General features: G+C 29.9%; 1 protein-coding gene and 1 pseudogene across 2 annotated transcripts in view; both read left to right on the forward strand.

Moving 5' to 3' along the window:
- The window catches only part of LOC114127434 (uncharacterized), a 291,174-nt pseudogene that overhangs the window by 177,717 nt on the left and 88,635 nt on the right, over nucleotides 1-24,822 (forward strand).
- The window catches only part of LOC114127405 (neuroligin-1-like), a 378,466-nt gene that overhangs the window by 88,837 nt on the left and 264,807 nt on the right, over nucleotides 1-24,822 (forward strand). For both annotated transcript variants that reach the window (XM_050201685.1, XM_050201684.1), the window contains one exon: nucleotides 10,464-11,450. In XM_050201685.1, the coding sequence (XP_050057642.1) occupies nucleotides 10,973-11,450 (478 nt within the window). In that variant the 5' untranslated portion in view covers nucleotides 10,464-10,972. The remainder of the gene's footprint in view (nucleotides 1-10,463; nucleotides 11,451-24,822) is intronic.

The following is a 24,822-nucleotide window of genomic DNA, read 5'->3' on the forward strand; positions in this document are numbered from 1 at the left end:
TATTAATATTGTAATTTTTATAACGATCCGGGTATATTAGAAAAGAAAAATAATATCTTTTGTTATTTACGTTTACAATTGAATGTAAATGAATGTAATTTTTATTTTTAAATTGCTGTACATTTTATTTACAAGATATTACAAGTCAATATAAATATCAATCAAACGTTTGATAAAACTGAATCAAAAGTTCAAAAACTTATTTTAAAACATTAAAGTGCTATAATATTTCGTAATGAAAATACTTATGTAATGCGGAAAAAAATAATTATATTTTATTTTGGATGAGAAAATTTAAAAATAATATAAAAATCATAAAAACGTAATCGAATACCTAGTTGAATGATCAATTTTAATGACCTAATAATTGGTGAATTTGTTTTAATCAGCTAGAACGCAAAAAACTAATTATATTCGATAAAATGTTTTATTTTTCGAATCCGTTGTTTCTATTTTATCTGATCGCTATATAGGTATTAAAATATCAAATGTCTCTTACCCATGTTACGGTGTAACACATTGATGTTAAACGGTCCTTTTTAGGATAACCAATAGATACAATTAAAACCAGCCAATCAGAATGTCGCGATCAAGCCCAAGAGAGTTGAACATAAAAAAAAATACATACATCAGAGTTAAGGATAATATGAATGAGGAGGAAAATATAAACAGACAGAAAGAATACCTACCCTCCCCCCATAGATAATAAAAATAAGGTGATCTGAGGAATACTAGAGGAGAGAAAGAAGAAACTTGATCGTCGCAAGGAACAAGCTAGTGTTAATTTTTTTAAATATTTACTAGTCGGTATGGCACTCAGGTTATTCCGATGTACATTTTCAACAACCATCTTATCCGTGCAGTACGAACTATCGCTACTATTGAGGGAAAAAATGATAGATGACCTAAAGCGTTTATGATATCCGACACAGACCACAGCACCAGCGTTCTTTTAACCAAACACAACGTCGTGTACTGCAAACGATATTTTCGCTGATTAACACAGCTGCGTTCCAACTGTCGGACGTAAGTACCAAATTTTGGAGCCTACTACACGCATCGAATTTATCTACGCGCTTACAATGCAAATAAAAGAGTAATAAACACATAGCCTTATCAATAACCACTTATTCAAGTGCCTCCGACCGAATTTGGCTAGTCATTTAGTGACCGTTTAGTCGAGCTCGTGCCGGTGACGGCCGACTTCCTACCTAGAATTTTTTATTGGCACACCGAATTCCAGATTTAAGTCTCAGTAGGACTACGCTTTCGAATGGTTAACCTAAGCACCATCGCGACCTTACCGAATTGTTTATTCAAGCCTGGCCGCACATAGTTGACTTTTATGACACTCATTCACATTTTAAATAAACATTTTGAAATATAAATAATATTTGTAGAGAAGATTTTATTTAGTAAATACAAGGATTGCAATTTACATAATACCAGACGGATCGACAAACTACCGGCACTCGCCGTATCGCAGTATTATAATCGATTGCATTTATACTAACGTTTTAAATTATCCGTATGATGTTCTAGTTTAGTGTTTTATTATAGAACTCTATCTAACTTAATACAACTAACGATTCTTTGGTATTATTTATTTTTAAATTAAAAAAAAAATATAGAAATAGTTAATTGACTCGGAATCTAAAGGTAATCGTTAAACTATTTTAGTAGAATAATTATTTGTATGTATATAATGTGTTTATAGTGTACATCTGGAAACTTTAATCATTTTTATTTTGCAGTTCTTAACCCTACTGCTTGACTGTATTACTTTAAAATGTATACAAAATTAAATGGGTATATTTTACAGTTATACTCATAAACTAATTTGATTAGTTTTATTATCTGAACTACAGATAATTTTTTACCATTCAACTTTAGAACCGGATGAGAGCAAAAACGATTTTATGTCTTTCGCGAACTTGTAATTAAAATACGTTTCCGGTCTAAAACATTTGTGTAGTTTCTTTTTCTCCGTTAATATCTTTCTTTGCCCACGTTATATAAAAGGGTCGTTTCGTAGTATAATTTTTAAATGTACTCTTGATCACACATTATATTGGTCACTGCACATTTGTAGTATTTTATATTTTTATGAGTTAATTAAAGTTTAAGTTTTAAAATCAACGAAAACAAAAATCTTTGATATTATGATACTGGAATAATAATAATAATAACAAAAAAAATATATTTTGAATAATATAGTGTTCATTTACGCTTTTTGAGTTTTTGACATAGTCATAAAACATAATTTATAATTTTAATAAATTGATTTTCAATGCCCTTTGTGACTTCCACTGATATCATAATATTTATAGTTTAGACTTTAAAATGTGACAGGAATTTGTATACCGATATTTGAAACTTTCTCCCTTATTCTGTGTCAATTATAATATTCATATTCAAGGATTTTGGAACTGAATTAATTGGAGTCTCTTTTCAGCACTTTATGCTGTATAAATGTATCCATTTAGGTAGTGACAATAGTTCTTAACTTTGTTAAAGTGTAACGCTTGATAAAATATATATTATATTATAAACATATACTATGCTCTTCAAAATGTAATAATTATATTGTAGTCGAAACTCAGGAATACTGAATAAAATATGATAATATTATTCATATATCATAATATTATTATTTATTAAACCAAAATATTACTTAGATAAAAAATGAAACATCATTTCAGAATGATCTTATATTGATTAATGATTTCTCTGAAAACTTTTTATTTCTCTCGTTTCTACCGTAATATATTTGATTAAAGCTTTTACAAAAATGATTTTACATTTATCGCAATGAAAATAATAATACATTACTTGCATAATTATTAGTACCTACGCCATCTATTCTATTTATACTTGAGATAAAATATTTATTCGGCGAATCCTAATCACTGAGTAATTTAATATCATAAATCATACTCATATATAAGTGTTATCGGGTCCATTATAGCTCAGATATTATATGATATATTATATCGACGGGTTTTATTCGAAATTAATGTGAAAATTGCACCGCGTTCGAACCACTCCTATATTTTATCCCAAAACATTTTATATATAATACACTATATTATAGGTGTACATATAATGTGAATATATGATATACCTTCCCTAGCTAGAAGATGTGTGTTACCGCAAGTGAAGATATTTCATTTTTATGTACCCTTTTAATGTCCGATTCTAGAATTAGATCAAACGCGTTATTATATACGTTCAGATCTCGATCAAAAGTCATACAAGAAAAACATTTATGCTCCCGGCGACCAATCTCTTTACAGTGTTCTTGATTTATCTCTGGTCCAATTTCCAATTTTCCGAGTCTATATTATATATTATATAATACTGCGTATATAATATTATTATGGTATCAGTGGCCAGTATTTTATATATATATACCGACTATATCTAAATCGGTCTACCTGTACAAGAAAGTCACGTTTGATTCGCGGTAATAACGATACGATTAACTATTATTATATAATTAAAGAAATAGTAAAAGAAATGTGCACACCAATGGTATTATACCCTCCCACCACTGAACACCTAAAAACGTTCGCCATGTTGATCCGGTGATCTAATACGTTATTATATGTTATTGTTATCGTAACATTTTGAGTCATTCGATAATTGTGTTTTTCCCCTTTATAATCGCATTTTTAGACTGTCATGGTTGAACTGACAAGTTAGGCGGATAAGCCGTTTTTTTCTCTAGATTTTGAAAAACGATATGGAAAAAAAACAATATTATTACACAACACAGAGCTACGCTTTTAGCTACCTCTTGTGTTATATTAATATTATGTACTCTTTACCCGGCCATCTTCCGCGCTCGGTTTATGTTATTGACACGGACGTACCTATTTTGCCTACACGGAGTGCCGTCTCGTTTGCCCAGGTCAATCGTACTGTTTGTATATTAATATTATTATTACAATAAGTATAATAATAATATTGTCACAACCCAACGACGGCCCCGCACGCCATACCGTAACTCTCTAAACAAACGTTTTCGTCACGTCATTATCATATCCATATAATGCCGAGCAATATATTTCTACGATATATGTATATTATATGCGTTGTACTGCGCTGTTAAAATGTCTACGTCCAATGACTATTCAATTTCGTTTACGATAATATTTTACAGTCAGCGGGCTGTATAATCGAATCGCGCCGACGACGTGTTCTCAAATCGAATCAACGGCTACGAGGTGTTATTTATGTGTAGGGGTACCTTCGCCCGGGAATAATAATTTCTGTATCTAACGCAAAAATACGAAATATTATGTGAACAAAATAAATAATACGCAGTATGATAATATGCGAACGCATAGCGTCGAGTTGGAATATTGTAGTCTCTCTTAAGGTAAATAGCGACATTTTCCTATTGCCAATCGACGTTATTAGTTCTATGTTTTTCTTATAATTACTATTACCTATAGCTGGTACCATAAAATCCGTTTTGTTTTATGCGTTTATTTTCCAATGTGGGTGTTGACACTTTATAATGGTTATAAAGTATTTATTTCTTAGTGCCGTGGGATCGTGTGTGTGGAAAACCTGTGGTGAATTTCGATTGGATTTTATTTTTTGTTCAATAAATTATCCCCATTCGATAAATATAGCAGAGTATAAACACAACCAATATGTATGTTTAAGGGTGTATTCAAAGTTTGATACAGCAGAAGAAAATAAGTTTCGCGTTATGGAGAAATTGAACGATTATATTATTTTTTCTTTGAAATTTTTAATATATTTTTTTTATGGTATATATACGCTAGTATGATTAAATATTTTAACTGATATATTTGATTTTATATTAGTACCATAGTAGTACTATAAATAACCTATATAATAAACTATAGTAACCAAATGGTGGAAACTATAATGGAATACCGTAAATATATTATAATGTATAATATTTTATACAATATAAAATCATTTTTAAATAATAATTTTATTAAACAATGTTTTATTTTTAATTGTGTTTGAACATTTTGCATAGTAACTGAGAACTAATTAACTGAAAAGCATAAAAAAAAACACAGGTTAAAAAAAAATGAGTAAAATCAAAATTTAACGAAATATATTATAAATATTATTAATATTTTCAAATGAATAAAACAAGTATTTTTATTATGATTTCTTTAGCAGTTTATTGTTTACTGAGGAATATAATTCAGTACCTAGTAATAGTTTAGGTATTATATTATATAATAATATATATTATACTTGTAAATATTATTGATTAAATAATTATATCTAAACATCAAAATGAATTGGTTTTGTTGTTTATTATAGAACTCATCATTTGATGTATTTTAGAAGAAATATTTTATAAAAAATGTAATAATAGCTCTTAATTATTTTTCTCAATAATTTTTAAATAATCTGTACTGTTCTTATATGAATAGTATAGTTATTACATTTAGATAACCATTTAAAATGATAGTGACTGTTTGTATGGTTATCTGAAGTTTTTTACTTTGTATATCATAAAAAATGGATTTATGTTAAATTGTTAAATACGCATATTAAGATGTATGTTAATACATTTATTCTTTACTGGTAAAGGATTCATTTAATGTTATTTGATGTTTCTAATTAACATACATACCTAATTTAACGAAGATTCATCTAAAATACTAGTTCAGTATTAACATCATAGATAGACAAACTTTCCTTTTCAAAGTATCCATGTGTATACTGATAAGAATCTGTTTAACGCAAATATATGCTTTGAAATCACATGTTTAAACATCTTATTACATATCAGTTATAAACAAAAATGTATTTGCATCACGGCTATAGATACTATAGCCGTGATTTGCATGCAAACAAACCACACACACGTACACAAAGATAGAAATAAACATAATCACAGAATTCATGTTATAATATGTTTTCGCAACAGATGAGCATTTTAATATTTGTAAGGTACCACTGAACATATGTATACTATAAATATCAAAAATAAGATATGATAATTGATATAATTATATAAATGTCTAAAAATATAAAAATTAAATTAATATTTTAAAGTCCAGACGATTATTAAATTATGTTAAATAAATTGCTTTCATAAAATATGAAAAGTAATGCTTTGCAATTTGTGAGGAAAAAAATTATCTTAGTACTAAAACATTAAATTATTTTATTTTATCTATATAGCGTAGATTCTAATTTATTTAATAATATTATAAATTAACTAGGTACTAACAAAGCTCTAAGCCTTAAGGCATTGCCTAAGCGTGACGCCGATAGATGATTTTGAATAATCATCAAGATAATAACGGCCTATCGTATATATAAATCCTTTTACTTGATTATATTCAAAAAAAAATGTTAAGCTAAAAAAATACATTTTAAGAACGGCGGGCTGTAAAAAACAGCAATGAAAATTTGGCTTGTTAACTTTGTAAAAATGTCATAAACAAAAATTATTATATATTTTGGAATGTGCCATAAAATAAAATATAAAGTATGATGAATTTGTTGAAACGCATATTTATTTATTTATTATATATGTATGAGCTAGCCCTTTATATATTGAACCATTTTTAATAATAAGGTGACGATGATTTAAACGTGAAAAATAAAACTTTAACAAGAGATATCAATTGTATATAATAAGAAACCGAATTATTTTGTTTCTTATTGGTCAATAAAAAAGGAAAATTGATTTTCAAAACTAAAATTACGGTTGAAAGACAATATTTACGGCCAACAATAATTACGAATAGTTGGACGTGTATCATGGTAAATCGAAAAATGGCTGAACAAAATTTCATAAACGGAATGATGATCGGTGTCGTTTATAATTCGTAAGGGAAGTATATTATTATCTCGCGAAATCGTTCCACTTTTCTTGAGAGTACACGTATCATATTTTTATGTCTTTAAGCGATCATGTCAATTACATTTTGTGTATCTTTTACATCGATATACCATAGTATCATTATAGATTGATATGGAAATAAGCTAAAGGTATGTACTATGTACCTACTAAATTAATCGAAATACAGTTACATTTAAAAATCATATTTAATGGTATTTTTATGAACTTTAAAAAAAATATTGCATGCGTATAATATTACGTGTGTCACAGAATAAATAATCTATGATTTATTGTTCTTTTGAAGTTTAATCTATGTCATTAAATTCTATTTTATTTTATAGTGTTTTTGTACTATTTGAATGATAATGTCAAATAGTATTTATCGCATATTGTTTAGACGTATGTACGTCGCAGATATATAATAATAATATACATTTATCCGAGTCAATAGTATGGGACATACACACATGTTATAAACGTCATAATAGATATATATACATATATAATTTGTTTTATTGTTAGATTTGTATAAAAAACAAGTATTGTAATAATAACAAAGTTTGGTGTTACGTACTTATACCAGACTGTGATTAAACACTGCGCACGATTGACAACAACTACTGTTATAAAATTACGATATTTTGCGTAGCACTCTTCTACTGTCAATATTATATATTAAAATAATTGTCGTTGTTAGTAGTGTAATAGTATATTATAATTTTGGAAATGACTACGACTTTTTTTTTTTTTTTTTAACACGTGTAAGCTTTTAGTTCACGGAATGTAAATTTATTCGGACATTTTTTGTTTAAAAAGGTAGGGTAATAATCTTGCGATCGAAAGTTTTGTAAAAAAAAAAAAAAACACAAACTATAATTGCAATGTACCAGCGATAAATCCGCGTGTATACAGCAAAAACGATTTATGCTCTGTTCGACTAAACCTCGTTCCCTTTCTCACTGTCTCGTCTCCGCTATGGTTGGTAACCGTTTCATTCCCACACTAGGATTTTAATATCAAAGTTTTTGTCGTCGTGGGCACGATGGGTATTAAAATTAATCGACAAATAGCATGTGTTATATATGTACATGAAAATATAATACGTCTACAAGCTCTAAAATACGCACACAATCACACTTGTGTATTTTATTTTATAATATATATAAAACACTACGAATGTGTACTTTGGTGAATTTATATTAAAACGGCGTCTTCGGAGTTGTCGCCGTAGTCTTTTCTGTCTTTTCTCCGTAAACGTATATAATATATATTATATGGGACATGACAGTGCCGTCGTCGCAGTGTAACTCGCTTGAGCGGATTAACGCGCAGACTTTAAAAACTTTTACTAATCCTTTTTCACAGAGCACGTCTTAATAAAATGATATGATATAGTGTATAATTCCTACCGACGTATAACAAAAATGTTCACGCATTGAAATTCGACTCGTTAACTCACTATAAAATGATAATTTCAATATTTTCGGTGTATTTAATAATATGTTCAAATGTACAACTGATGAAAAAAAAAATATAATGTCATATACGACTTAACAACGTAATACGATAACAATATCAGGCTTATATTTTATACTGTGTCATAACTACTCGGTAAAATTATGGAACAATGAAAATCATTTTTATTGTGAATAAAATGTATTGGGCCGTTTCAAAATCGTTACCTAACCGATTGACGTTAAAATTATTATGCGGGGCGCAATAATATGAATAATTATAATGTTACATCAATATTTAATTAAGTTGTTCGTGTCCTTAAATAAATTTGTACTCATTTATTATTGTATTATTGTCTTAAACTCTAAACTTCAAAATTCGTTTAATATACTGAACAATTATTACAGTTTTGTGTACACATATTGGACTGTATAATTCAAACGTTGGCATTATAATAGAACATTAATTATAAGACGTCACTTATATTGACCCAGAGTTAAATTGTAGTTGCATTTTCATTGAACGTTTTAATACAATAATAGATTGGTCCGTTATACGAATTACCGATAAATGACCGATTTTCGTCCTGTTAAATAGGGCCACATTCTTCGTTTAAATCAGGTTTCGACATCAGCTTTCATTTTCAACGATCGGCAACTACCATGGTAATTGCTTTAACATCTTAACCTTTACAAGATGCGGAATTGGTAGTTATTGTGAATAACAAAGTTAAATTCGCAAGAGCCTGGCACTTGGCGAGCGTTAGAAACACCTATTGCCATCGCCTGACGTTATTTTAATACAAGACAGGACAGGATTGTATTGTAACCTATATTTCAACGAACATGATGGTTCTTTGAAGCAAACATTCATTGGTTAGATATTTAGTGAAAATGTGATACATTTTTTCTGTTAAAAAATTTGAATTTTTACTTAAAACAATATTATTGTTTGATCATAAATAATAAATTATAATATTTATTGAGTATTTCAGAAATATTAAAGTAATTACAGAATAGTAATATAACATTAATTCGTTTTAACAATTGCATAGTTTTGTGAAAAGATTCGTTAAGTAAAGTTTAGACTGGGTCTACCATGTTACGTGCATTTTACACATCTTTATATTATATAAATATGAAAATGGAAATCTTTGTCATTCTTTAAAACTACTCATCCGATTATCTCGATATTTTAATGAAAGAGTACATCATGTAGAAGTTTTAAGCCTATTTTTGATTTTATAAGCTAATGAAACATCGATTAATTAATTTTTCAATCGATAAATACTCAAATAAAGGTATTTTTAGTTTAATAGTTACATAGTTGTTCATTTTTTTTGGTTCACACTATTAAAATTTTATGAGTTATTGGTTTTTGGTTCCGAATGAAAATCAAATAAAATTTGGGTCGTCTGACAAAAGCAAGATAATTTTTAAAAAACACTGATCTTAAATGGTTAAACACATTTTTGGAAGTATCATCTGACGCCAACTAACCAGAAAACCATACTATGTTATTTATCTACATGCGTTACACTAAATGTCAACATTAGACAGACTTAACCCTGATACATTTTATACGAGCAAAGAAGTGCACGGAAATAGCTACTAAAGCAATATGTACATTGTACATATAAAACATGTTATTTTTCTAAGCCTGGGCTTTTGATGGAGTACAAAGTTAACATTAATTTTAATTTCGTAGGTAATACGATGATACTCATGTGAATATATGTGTAATATTAACAGAATTATATAAAAATACTTAAAAATACTTAAAAGCGTAATACCTACAGACGGTACACAAAGAAAAATAATACAGATAGTAGTTTACAGTTACAGACATTATATATATATATATATATATATATATTATTATATATATATGTATATATATAATACGACAAACGTTAAATTACATGAACTTTATCGTGAGTCGAATAATACCGAGAAAAACCACCCGCGTAAACTGATTTTTCTCATTTAATTTGCTACCTAAATAATATCGTACGATTTATAAATCTCTAAAAGCACGTTTTGTCACGTCTCGTTCTCGTCTTACAGGATTTTTATCAGAGGAATATTAAATCACGTATAATAATCTTATAGTCTTATAATATTCTGATTATTGTTATTGTGCTTGTTTGCAGGCGGCTCGTGACGAGGTAGTTTTGCAGCGGTCACCCACTGTCAGATCGGCCGTCGAATGAACACGCTGGACGACGGTGACAGCGATTCCAGTTCGCCACTGGACTTTGGAGTGGCGGACGTGATCACTACCACTATCGTGTATCTGACGTGTACCATCGCGGTATACGTGTTGTGCACGTACGTCGAACACGCCGTCGACGAACCGGACGCGCCGGACGGCACCGGAACACCGGCCGCGGCACCGCCGGCCGCATCTGTGACTTCGGAGAGACCGGTAGCCGGGACCAGAGCCGGCGGTTACCGCGCACCGCCGTCCCGCCCGTCGACGTCGTCGTCGTCGTATCAGCCGCAGCCGCCGACGTACGCGCCCGCTCAGTCGCGACCGACGCCACCGGGCGCGTCGGACCGTCAGCAACGTCCGGCGGAAACGGGAGGAGACGCGTCGCGGGCCACGGTGCCGGAAGACATGGGACGCGAGAAACGCCGACGGTGATCGGTGTCGCGGCCAATGAACGGCCAATCGCCGACCGCGAACGCCGCGGCGTTGGCGCTGACCGTGGCGATCGTGGCCGTGGTCGCGGCGCTGTGCACGCCGGCCGCGCACGCGGCCACGCTCACGCGGGTCGTGCAGACCCGGTACGGCAAGCTCCAGGGCGTGGTGCGCACCGTGGACGCGTCCGTGTCCTCGACACCGGGCGGCCCGCCCACGGCCACCGTCGACACGTTCCTGGGCGTGCCCTACGCCACGCCGCCCGTCGGCTCCAACCGGTTCGGGCCCACCCGCACCCCGTCGCCCTGGGACGGCGTCCGCATGGCCGACGCCCCGGGCCCCGTGTGCCCGCAACGCTTACCCGACGTGTCCAACGAGACGGCGGCCCTGAACCGTATGCCCGTGGGCCGGCTCGTCTACCTCAAGCGTCTGCTGCCGTACCTGCGCAACCAGTCCGAGGATTGCCTGTACCTGAACATCTACGCCCCGTCCCAAGGTTAGTGACTTTTGCCGATTATATTTTAGATTCACTGGTGGGTGGGTTTGATGGGATGCATGGGTTTTCTGCATCTCCGCCTAGTAGCTCGCTCTCCCGAGGGTGTACGTGTAGTCAGAGCGTTTACTACAAATATGTATAATTTTGCAGAATACAATATGATTATCGATTTCACTAATATAATCGATTTCGTTATCAATAAGTGTACTTAGAATTAGATAAAATCGGTCTTTCAGCCGGTTAGGTTATAATCGTTATTAGAACGTTCATTTGGAAAGGTTAGTAGTGTCTTGATGAACCAACATTCGTGAAAATGGAAACCATCATTCTTCATCTCTATACCAGTGAACTCGTCAGGTCATCATTAAGGATCTTGTACGAGTTCTACAGACGACTGGGTCTTCAACATTTTTCTGTAAAATGGCGAAAATTACTTTGAATTCTCGCGCACTTCTAACTATCCGAGTATTTTGGAATATTTGAAAGATTTTCGATCGAAAAGTTTAAAGTAATTTCAAAATTGTTATTAATATTTTGTTTCTCTCATTTATTTGTATTTTATTTCAAGTTTGGAATTCATTGAAGAATATCCTTTCCGTTGTTCGTAAATGGTAAATATCTATATAAGATTCTTTGTACCTTCTATAAGTCACGATACAAATAACTCTCGGCCTGTTTACAGTGTTCGAGTATTATTGAGAGCATTACAACGATGTTTTTACGGCAAAGTGTACAATAATAATACTTAAACATCGCATGTATTAGTCTGAAAATATTACCTAGTGTTAGCTCCGGGTGAAAAATAAATTATAGAAAACATAATATATTGGGGACTTATGCTCAAACTTTAACAACAACAACAACAACCACTGCGTGTTACCGCGGTCGGTCGTTATGCGAGGTTTCGTAATCATAACTCATGTTTTAAACCGACCGCACCTAAACCCGCGGTGACTTAAATGTTCTACGGTAGCTTTAAGACTCGATGGTTTGCAAAGACAAACCGTAACAAGAGAATAATATTTAAACTCGAGTCGTTCACGATAATAGCAGTAGTTATCTCTCGAGTGGAATATAAGATATATAAAAAAAAAATAAATAAAAGAGAACCCTTATTATTATTGTAGACATTAGACACAGCAGAAATGTACTCAAGTACGCCGAAATGTAATCCATAACAATAAATTCGTACTAGTAGTGCAATTATTGTATGGGTATATACATACTTTCATAGCAATTACGTGCAATGTACATATAAAGCTAATATGCATACTTATAGTCTTAAGTATACCTGTATAATGTACATTATTTGAGTGTCACGATTTCTTCTCCCAATTTTTGACGTTGAAATCTACTTAATTCAAGTATGCGACGATGTATTGTTTGATTATAATGACGGTTAGGTTGGGAATATGCATTGAATAAATAAAAATATTATACTGTATGGTATGCGCTCGAGCAGAAAATTGAATTTAAATTATTTAATGGTATTTAACGTTAAGACTTTGTTAGACCTCAAGAAAAAATAATTATTCTTAAATACATTATGATGGAAATCGTGGACTTGTCAAACAATAGTAATTTATTATTATAATAATATATTTACACGCTATTGGCATATTGCTATGGTGGACTTATTCTTCCCCACCGTATAACCTGTATTAAGAGAGCCTATATTATAAGAAAATAGAAAATAACGAACAATGCGCCCTATTTTGTTGAACTTTAATCACCTAATTGATCACAATAATTAACTACAATTTCCTGTCTATAGCTCTGTCGGTCAACGGGTGGCTTATTATTATTTCATATTGGGTCGATTCTAATAATTAATTGTTACTTTAAAAGTTATAGGTAATATAAATTAAGGTATTTTATATAATTTACATTTTTTTTTATATTAATAACATTTAAACACCGTATTTCTTAATACCGTGATACCTAGTCTATATATTATTAATGGTAATATAAATTGTCCATTCTTTTACTTCAAATAATAAAATAAAATGATTGATTGGTGTTGTATGAGGGTGTTCCGAATTATGTATGACAAAAATACTAGTAATTGCGTTGTTTTCTACGCCAATTCCGACTCACATTTTCTTTTCATATTTTCTTTTTATAATTCCAAATTTGTTGAGCAAGTCTTCCCACGAATTAAAAAAACTATATTTTCAAGTCCACAAATGAAATTTGCTTACTTAAGGACGTTATACTTTTCCATCTTTTAGTGCCGTTGGCAAGGAGTCAACAGTGGTTTTCAGAATTTTTCTTGAAAGTAATTTAATCTTGTTTATTGTACGCAATTATGAATACTATATATATTTAATCATGGTATACAGAGGAAATACATTTAAAACTTTCTGAGTGATCTTAAGCGGATATAAGTATATATCAAATTCTTTTTTCATAAAAATATTTATAATAACCCAAATTTACCAACAAAAAATAATGATTCAGCAATACAATATGTACAAGACGATTAAATGGCACGCATCCTTGAGAGAATTAATATTTTATTGATATTTTGTCTACTTTGTCTGCTATGAACTGTTCCAAAGATCCGTACACAATGTAACATTCGAAATTAATAATATATTTTCTTTTTTATTAGAGATAGGTAACTAGAATATATTATAATATGTTGACTGCTGAGTATATATTTAAGTATAAAAAGTAAATTATTTATGGTGAATAATTCCCTATACGGATAAATAATAATAATAATAAAAAAAAACAAAAACTTATATTTATTTTCTTAAAAAAAATATTCGGTGACCGAATGTTTATTGTTTACGTAGTATCAAAACGTCAAGAAAAAAGTAAACGTTGGCCCTTATTCACTGAGATAGAACATGTACGCCGCTGTTGTATAATATCAATACATATTTTTAAAGTTGTCTCGACGGGTATTATTTAATACCAAAAAACTATATTATCATTTAAGCGCGATATTTATCGTCATTTGTACACTTTTCGATAAACACTGATCAGAAAAAAATGTCTAGACAAAATGTAATTTATTCGTGTTTAAATAATTACAGTTTTTTTCTATGATATAAAAAAAAAATAAAATAAAAAACAATAAACATAAGAACAATAATATTTAAGTTGTCGACGGCGTAATGCTAATAGTCACTAATTTTACTATCGTAAATATGATAATAATGATTATAAAAAAATCCATCAACGGAGACTATTATAGTATTATTATTTTGTTTCTCCATAACAAAAAATTAAAGAAGAACGTAATATTATTATTATTATTTTAGCAAGTAAGAAATCGTAAAAACAGATCGATTTTTCTTTTCTATTTCGTTTAAAATGCCCGTATGGTGCTTCTCGACATGGTTTCAAGATTATTTTATGTTACGTATTCAATACCTACATGCGGGAACTGAGAGTTGAATAAAGAATGCATATTAAAAAAATAAAATAATTTCCCTGAGAAAAAAACGGTGAAATGTAAAAAACAACTCATGAAAAGTCAAACTTTAATTTTTACTAGTTCGTTTGAAAATTAAGACTTTCAAAAATCAGGCAGACAAATTAATTAAAAACACAAATGTGAGTCACGTTCGTTTGTAATTAATTTAAAAACCGCTAAGCATCCCGCATTAAATCCCGATGCGACATAGTTATAAATTAAATTATTTACGAACAATAACTACACGCTCGCATTTTTACACGAACATACTGCGTTGGCTATAATACGCGTAATAACTATGACATGGATTAAATTGTTGAAACAACATACCTAATGTAGTAATGTCAAATAAAAACGATTAAGCAAAATTCTGTTTGAATTATTTTAAGCCACATAATAATTTGATGTTATCTCAATTGTTGCAAGTCCTAAATAAATTGACCTACCTAAATATACTAGAGTAAAATATACTTGTGTAAAATATATCATACTACACGTGATGACAATTTTGTACGTCAGACCTTTGAACAGCTACCGTCATCTCCTTTGTCTATTATACAAATCATTTTTATTTTAGTGGATTAGTTTATGCGCAATTTTCAATAAAATTTTATCCGTTTTTTATAAAATATACTTACAATTTAAAAGGGTATCTTATAGTTCAAAAAAATCATCTAAAAATAAAAAAGTTAAAAAAATTCAGAAAAGTTTTTTTAAGTTCGTTGATGTAATATAATATAGGTACTGTACTTGTATGTAGTTGTAACAATAATACAAATCACCATAATTTTATGATAATAAGTAAAATGAAAGTAATGATGCTAATTAGATTCATTGTTCATCATCGTCATTCCTTTTTGTTGGCATGTCGTTTAAATACCAATTTTGCGTTTTATATGTTCAAAAATAATGAACTCTATTATATTGACAAACTTACTTCATATTAGATATATTTATATAACATGTGATAGAGCTGTGCAATAATATAATAATATTATATAATATAGTTATAATGATGACAAGTATATGAAGCATTTGAGGGTTAACAGTGAAGTGAGAAATGTATTAAAAAAAAAAATTCTAAAAATAATACTAAATAGATAATAAGCAAAATTATCGATCCTTAAATCAATAAAATAAATAAATAATTATAATAATTTATTAATAAGTAAATAGAAAAAACTCCCATAGCGAAGTACGATTATGGTCCGTACTGTTTCGGGTTGGCAGTTAAAGAGCATATTATCAAAGTATTACGATTTAAATAAAAAAAAATGTTTCTTTAATTTGCGCGAGAACATTTGAAAATAATTATTATTCACCTTTTAAAATATAAAATAAAATTGTTTTTTTATTATTATTTTGTTTTAATGCTGCACCGATAGTAATATTATGAATATAAAGTTCATGCATTTATTTTGTTATACAATCGTACATTATGAATCATTAGTTATGTATAATATTATATAATATACGTATTTTTATTTTTATTCATTACTTTTATTTCCACGTATAAAACTATTAGTAAAAATTTGGTAAACAAATATTAACAGTAAATACTGCCAATTTTGAGTTCAATTTTATATTTTGTTAATTCATGGATAACAATAACATGCATCGACTTATATTATTTGATACTGTTTTAAGCAACCTATATAATTTGAAGATAATATTTAACATAAAATTGAAATGTTCTGTTTTCATGATTATTATTTATATTACTATATTACTATTTGGTAATTCCAAACCCGTTTCAAGCTGTATCTTTTAGTCACATATTTTAATATAATAATTAAATAAATATATTAATCATAAACTGGACACTATATGGTTAGACCTAGAGAGAAACGTTTGGGTACTAATTCACTATTTCTATAATATGTGTGTCTATAACTGGGTATGGCTGAAGACGGTATATATTTTTAGTGTCATTGTTTTTAAACAGCTCGAATAGTAAAACCACTCCAATGTACGAAGACGTGAAATGTAACGACATAAATTCAATTGGTTTCTGCAGTAGTCTACACACAGTTAAATAGTTACCACGAAACTCGCATAATATAGAATACCTCGAGTGATGAATTTCATCGGTACAAAAAGTATAGAGTTTTATTCGTTTCGTTTAAACTTTAAGTCGTGGTATTTGGTTTACTACATTACGCATAATATTATACATTAACTACCTCTTTAAAAAATATATATTTGTTCCTGAAAAAATTGTAATTGTAGATGATTTAATATAAAGTAGAACTTAATTTTGGCTAGTATCCTGGTTGCTGATGCATAATTCATAAACAATAAATAAAATTACTTTTTATTAAGATTGCAATGTGTGTACGACTTCATACTATTTTTCTTTTTTTTTTTGTCTCGAGTAAATAAACCTGAAATTGAATACGTATTATTATTATTATTATTTTTATAACTACTGGGTTGTACATATTATGGATTCGAATACATAATAATTAAACTAAACTGTTTTCATAGTTTTTCAGATACATAATACTGCAGGTTTAATATTTTAAAGTTAGTATGTAGATAACCAATCTTTTGAGTTTAAACAAAATAACGCTTAGAAAATCGTCTGCATATTATATTGTAGACTGAGAGAAATGCAAACATTGTCTATACTGCTCTGTATGATAAAAAATAAAATATAGTATAAGGTTTGTTTGTTAAATACAAACACAGATTATTCAAAGTTATAATTATTATTTTTCTTTATACAATGGATTTATGAAATAATTATGATATTGTAGAATTACAATTGACTGTATATTATTGTGAAATCTTCCTTAACGAACACCTCTAAATAACATACGTCTCCAAATAACTGAGATTTTTCATGAACGGAGACATTTTTACTACTTATCTATAGGAAAACCACTAAACACAGGACACTTTTATGGTTAGATTTTGATTATTTTTATCTTGGCCGTCTAATAAGCGTATCTTATTGCAATGTACATTTCACCATTTCACAACAAAAAAAGATCAAGACAATACCGATAGGGAAGTGTTTTGTCAACAGCAAATGGCATATTCAAGTAAATTGTTTCGATTGAGATACATATAATACTTTATTGTTCTCCATCACAGTGAAATTAAAAGATGACTTGACATAAGAATTGAGACTACGCACGAAATCTTTAAACAAGCTAAAGTAACTGTTTTTTTTTTCTTAGACTAGTTTTTTTTTACCTTTATTTACTTTTTCAACATTTAAATAATAAATACTAAAGTGCTGTCGCCGGATGGTCTCTTCTTTCACAAAAACGTGTTATAAACAAAGTAAATATATATTTTCTTCGACCTATTGTAGGTACCATGTCATTGTACAGATTGTTGAATATTCAAATAAAATTTTTGATAACAATAATGATAAACACTAATATACAAAATTCAGGTAATTAAATAAATTTAAATCTTAATATAAAAACACAAACAATACAAATATATTATATATTATGTAAAATAATTTGTTCACTCATTTCTTTCTCCTTCCCACTCTAAATAGCAGACAAAATTCCGGCTATCGAGAGTGTCTGGTATTTATATAGGTTTTACATAAATTATTATATATTAAATAGATTTTCAATTGTACGATAATTCTATATTATTTCATATTAATTTTGTTAGAACGGTAATGAATTTCGAAGAACCAACGAATGATTCTGTTTGAGAATACATTTACCACTATTCGAGTATTCCAAGTTGAATTTAAGTAGTATAAAATATTGTTGTTTACTTTGCTTTGTAATAAAGAAAGTTTGTTCTTGGAATTTGTGTTTTTTTAAACTTCTGAGAAATTCATTTGATTTTAAAATTAGTTCTATTTTATTATTGCCATTTGAAATGTAGGTCAAATAACTGATTAAATATAATATAACAATATTATAATAATCCATAAAAGGTTTCCCTCGACATAAATCTTATGTCATATTACATCGCATCGTGTATTATAGGAATAAACAAAATTATGCCTGTAAATCAGTTCACAATAAACGTATATATATATATTATTTTCGACCGTATGCTTTATGCACAAATTGTACTCAAATGATTATATTGCAATTTGTAATATAATCAAAACGATGTTCTTTTACGGATGATACGTCGTTTAGAATATTTATTGAAAAAGTTTTTGGATAGCAATATTATACGTCATCTATATAAAGTGCGTATATACTAGCTATACTACACAATGTGACCGAAACGCCTTTGTCAAGCTCAAATGTTTAAACTTTTGTAACTATAATACAGACACGACAAAATATATCGCCTTTACAGCGTATAACATTATTAAACGATTTCGACCGACAAAAGAATCTTAATTTAAAATTCGAATATTCATAGTGGCAGGTACCTATAATAATAATAATAGTAGTAGTAGTATACGGTACAGGTGGCTATACATCAAAACTATTCCGCGATCTGGTTATTAATCATACAAATCTCGCGTTGTATCGATCGGACCAGCTGGCACGTGCTGTAGGCGGCGTACTAAACAAGTCTCCTGGATTTGACGCACATGTGCCGTCACGGATCTCGCGAATTTTCGTTTTAGACGTTTCTGTATTCCGAGTCGGAAAACCGTCTAGTTCGCGTATATCATGGTCGAGAACGAGTTCCGTTATTATTATATTTTTTGTCGTATTGCGTACAACTAATACGTCATGAAACGAAAGCTCATTAAGTAATCTGATTAGCCCCGTAGCCCGTAGCGCGCACACACACTCACCCGGTGTATTGATCTAGGGTGGACGTAATTGGCTTATACGTGTATTTTATACACAGTGAAAAAGCTTTTTCAATTACGCCGATTCCGTCGGACTGCTAAAATATTATGTCCTTGGCAAAGTCTTTTGCGCCACTACCTCCCCTAACCGTCGTAAATATTATATGCGCATTACTTCGTCTGTAATGACTCGGGCACGGCTCACGTTATTAATTATCTCGATTATTAGATATTATTAGACATGATATTATATTATAGTGTCTCCGTTAACACATATATTATATAATATTATCCAAATTTGACTCGCACGAACGTATATCGTACACGGCACTATATATTATGATCTCCGTGGTACACCTACCCGCGCACGAATAATACACACGCTCACGTCGTCACACCGCGTCTAACGCACTTTCGACGACATGTGACACGTGCCGCGGTAACGCGTTTAACGTCGCATCACTGTGGTTTTTTCGCGCACATGTCCCAGCCTCCCGAGGAGTAAAAATCATCGCGTGGCTAGAATTTAAAACAGCGTCAACGTACACAACGGCGGTAATCTATTGTCACGGAGAAGTTAATATTTTATATTTCGTACCACCGTCGTAAAATAATTTTCGAAATCGGACGATTTCAATCAGCTTGTCTTTACAACCGTTCGTATTCGTGAGTTCGATCACACTGTTGGGAACCTTGCCAACGTAAAATGTGGCCTTTAAATATCTCGGGGGAAATGATGTTCCGATATAAAAGCGACAGTGTACCAAGCTGACCTATATAATATTGCGTTAATCCTGGTTTCCTCGTGATGAGGAAATAAGGGGTGAATAGAATTTGTTTTGGGTACTAAATTTTTTATTAAATTGCTTTTACCAGAGCAATTACAGCGAGAAAATTACAATATATTAGTTTTAGGTTCAAAATTAAATATTAATACCGTTATACGTCAGACGCCAAAGTAGTTTTATCTACAGTGTGACGATGATTTCACATCGTCTATGTATTGCTATATCTAACTCACTGTATACCAAGCTTTTATGAACACGAATCTTGTAACAATATAAAGTATCGTATCCGATATTATCAGAATCAAATTGTATATGCGTATTACGTTGGTTAACGATGTAATAGGATGCGCGATAAAATCGTTAGGACAATATAATATTATGTTACAAATTAAATATTAAAAAGGTAAGCAAGTGGTTACCGCTATGCTGTGCATAAGGTGTCGAGTGAGTCACTATTATGGGTGTTTTAAATTTGAATTCAATGATATATCATTGTATGCAAACAGAGGTTTTTCAATGTATTCAGTCTATATATATATATCACTAAGTATATTTTGTGAAATTTTGTTTGATATAGCTTCATATATTAAATAATTCATTTTTCATATTAAAGTAGGTTTATACAATTCTATCCAAAAATACTACATTTATAATATTATTATAATTATCTATATTATATATTATATACAACATATTATATAAACTTGTATAACTCAAAATGTAATAAAATCTTGTTGTAAATACAGTAAGATAATAAAAATAGATTTATAGTATAGATAGATGATAATAATATAAATATAATTTTTAAGTTTCAACAAATAATATTTTGTAAAATATATAATATATTTATATACATTTTATAAAATTTAAACTATTTATTAATTCGAAAATGCATAATATACATTTTTAGAATTTTAGAAAAAATTATATGTATTTTTTTTATTAAAAATTAAATTAACAACTAAACAAATACTTTTAAAATATACAATCAATAATCATTTTACTATACACAATTATATATGCCACAACAAAAAAGGGGATAACGCATGTAATCATAAAAAAAAAAAAATAATAAAAAAATAAATCGTATTGTTGTTTATTGAATTTGCATACATATTTCAAATTGAAAGATATTATCAGACATTTTTATCTTACGGGCCATCAGAAACAATTAATTATTATCAAGGGGTATTCCGTACAAAACTACAATTGTTTATATTATTTTTATACAACAGAAACATATTAATGTATCATTTTTATTATTTTAAAAATATTATAATATTATATTTAAAATATTATTTTGTTAACACATTCAGTTATACGCATTTATTTATAGGTATACTTATTAACTATACAATATTTCTAATAAAATACCTTATTATTAAACTGTATTAATGACTAACGGACAATATAGGTTGATTAAAACATACTCCAAAGAATCTAGAAAAGTTCTTAGTCTGAGCTACTAACTTGTGTGTTATTATTATTATAAGCGAGAAATTCTAGTAAAGTTTAAGTGGTTTGCAAGTAATTTTGTTTGTATATTATAATATTATTATTATTTTACACTAAAGAGCTTTAGAACAAATGCTTTACGAGAAATTACAAGTTTTCGGTTAATTCCATAGGTGTCCGTTATCTGAATTTTAGCCGAAGACGAGAAACTAAAACAGCTGATTTAAAGGGGAGGGTGTTTTGATTATCTATTAACCGTTCCAAAAAAAATACATTTCAAAATTAAAAAGAATGCTTGAAAATATTTCAGTGTATTTAAAAAAGTCAAGATTTTTTTTAATAGTTTGTTCTCCACGTGTTTTTTATCAATGCACTTTTAATCGTCATGAAATTCTCAAATAAAAACAAAATTCTATTATTGAACACTGCGACTAGGTTTAGTGGTTTGGTGTATGGGATTTCGCACTAAAATTGATTTTTAGTGAAATTTCGATTAGGGTCTCAGTAATCAGTATTCTTTTTTTCGGACTTGAAAAGTACAGTGTTGTCACTTCAGTAGATACAACAAATTTGCAAATATCATTATAAGTTTTTTTTTTTCATAAATATTTATTTAAATCGTCTAAACTGTATCTTAAAAAAAGTAAACTTATCAAAAAAAAAAAAAAACATCGTGGAAGTAAAGACAAAGTTTAGTGAGATCTCATTTTGGTGGTCAGCCTGTTAAAAATCATGTGTTTGCGGGATACGTATTCGGTTTTTTTTATTATTCTTATTATTTATTGCAACTAAAATACATTTTAAATTTATTCATTCCTATTATATGAAAGTTTTGGATTATTTTTACTACATTATAAAGTGAAAAATTCGTGTAAAACAATTCATATCATTACGCCCAAAACGATGAATACAATCTGGTAATGTATATTAAATATTAGTTATATTGATTCAGTCTTAATACGTATATTACATATTATTTAATTAAATTTTGATCGAGTTTCATTAGACAAACTCTATTTCTATTGTATTTTATAACAAACGTAACATGATGGAGTACAATATATTTTATTGAAACATCGAATACTTGTATCTCGAACACCGAGCCCATTATCGTCATTCCCACAAATTCATACGGATCAGCAAATTCGATCATAATAATAGTATTGTAATCGACGTTTCGTTATTATTATTATTTTGCAATTTGAGATCTAAATGCATTTAAGATGTGAGTATCACTATAGCAGTATAATATTACACCTGTCAGCTGTTCGTTAACGAAGTTGTTATAGGTACGTATACAATAGGTATTACACGACAAGCAATGTTACAGTATAAGTATTATATTATGTATATAAGTGTATATTTTAAGTATTTTATAAGTATTATATGCTGCAATAATAAACTTCAATCTTGAAGATATTAAATATCGAACGGGCGTGTTTCGGAAAAGCACATTATTATATACGAACAATTGCGTCATAAAATTACAACTGCGTTGTGCATCACATAATATATTGTCGAAATAGAAATAGATGGGTATTTGCGTGGGTCTTGAACCCATTCGACTAGGCGAGGTTAAGTAACGTTGGTATAATATTATTAGTGTTATTAATTCCCATAAAGTACCTATACCCAGAAATACAAGAACCGAAATCACATGACGTTATGTATATTTCAAATTCCCGTCCGTGGTTCGGACGTTACCGAACCATAATAATTAGGGTGCGGTGGAACGTACGACGGTTTTAAGAAAATAACGCAGGTACATACGTACTACCGTCATTACATTCATAATGTACATTTATATATTATTACCGAGCGTTGATTTGTGCGTACAGTATAAACTGCTTCTAAGCTCTTCGATTGTCAGAAATATTTTACATCGGTCGAGCTTTCCGGTAATTCGATTGAATTTTGTGGACAGAAAAACTATTAAATAACGATTGGATTTGAACGGAGGGTATATTGTTTGGTTCTCAGCGATAGCTGTATATAATAATATTTTTATCCTATGTTATTATTGCAATGACGTAGGAGATACATCCAAAAGCTAAATGCGATTTGGTAGTTTTAGTCTGTACGTGTCACGTGCCAAATTTATAAAAGTAATATTACAGTCACCTTTATTATTTACCGCCGCCGGAAAACAACTCGAGGATAAAATACAATATTAATTATTACGACTGTCGTATTCGTACACTGTGCTCACCTACATTAAGAGCTGTATTTCAACTCAAAAACATTCTGGTGTTATAGTCGTCCTTCAAGTATTCTATTGACGTGTCAAGAATAAAGACCAAATAATTATCGCCTTTATATAGTTGATCTCTTCGCTAGATTTCTTATTTTGATATTTTGTCACCCTTTGTCAGTTAATTTTGTGTTTATATTCTAGACAACTATTATATTTTAGAATTTAATATTTACACATTAATACATGGTATTATGTGTTTATAATATTAGATTATGTCAAAGTAATTTCATTAAAATATTTCGAATAGTTAAAAAATAATAGGCATAGTTATTATGTTTAATCTGTCAGCGGTATATATTCGTCATTTGAATGATAATTATCGTTCTGTATTACAACGTTTTAACATATTATAAACGTAATAATAGGAATCGATGATCAAGCACCGGGGTGTAAATGCAGATACCGAAAACGAAATACCGAATACCGTAGTTAATTTTGTATAATAATAATGAATTTTAACTGTGCATTTAAGAGACTTTTATCTTCCCGTTGCTCATGACGATGGACCGTTTTTCACAAGCATAGTGATCATTAAAACACTTATATTATATAATATATAATAATATATAGAGTATATAATAGTATATATACATGTATACATAACTAGTTATACTACTTAATATATTATAAAGATACAATCCAATATGGTTAAAAATAAACTTCAATAAAATACAATTTTATATGACAAATTTATAATCGTATAGTTGTGT

The sequence above is a fragment of the Aphis gossypii genome, chromosome 2 (assembly GCF_020184175.1).
Source record: "Aphis gossypii isolate Hap1 chromosome 2, ASM2018417v2, whole genome shotgun sequence".
NCBI lineage: Eukaryota > Metazoa > Arthropoda > Insecta > Hemiptera > Aphididae > Aphis > Aphis gossypii.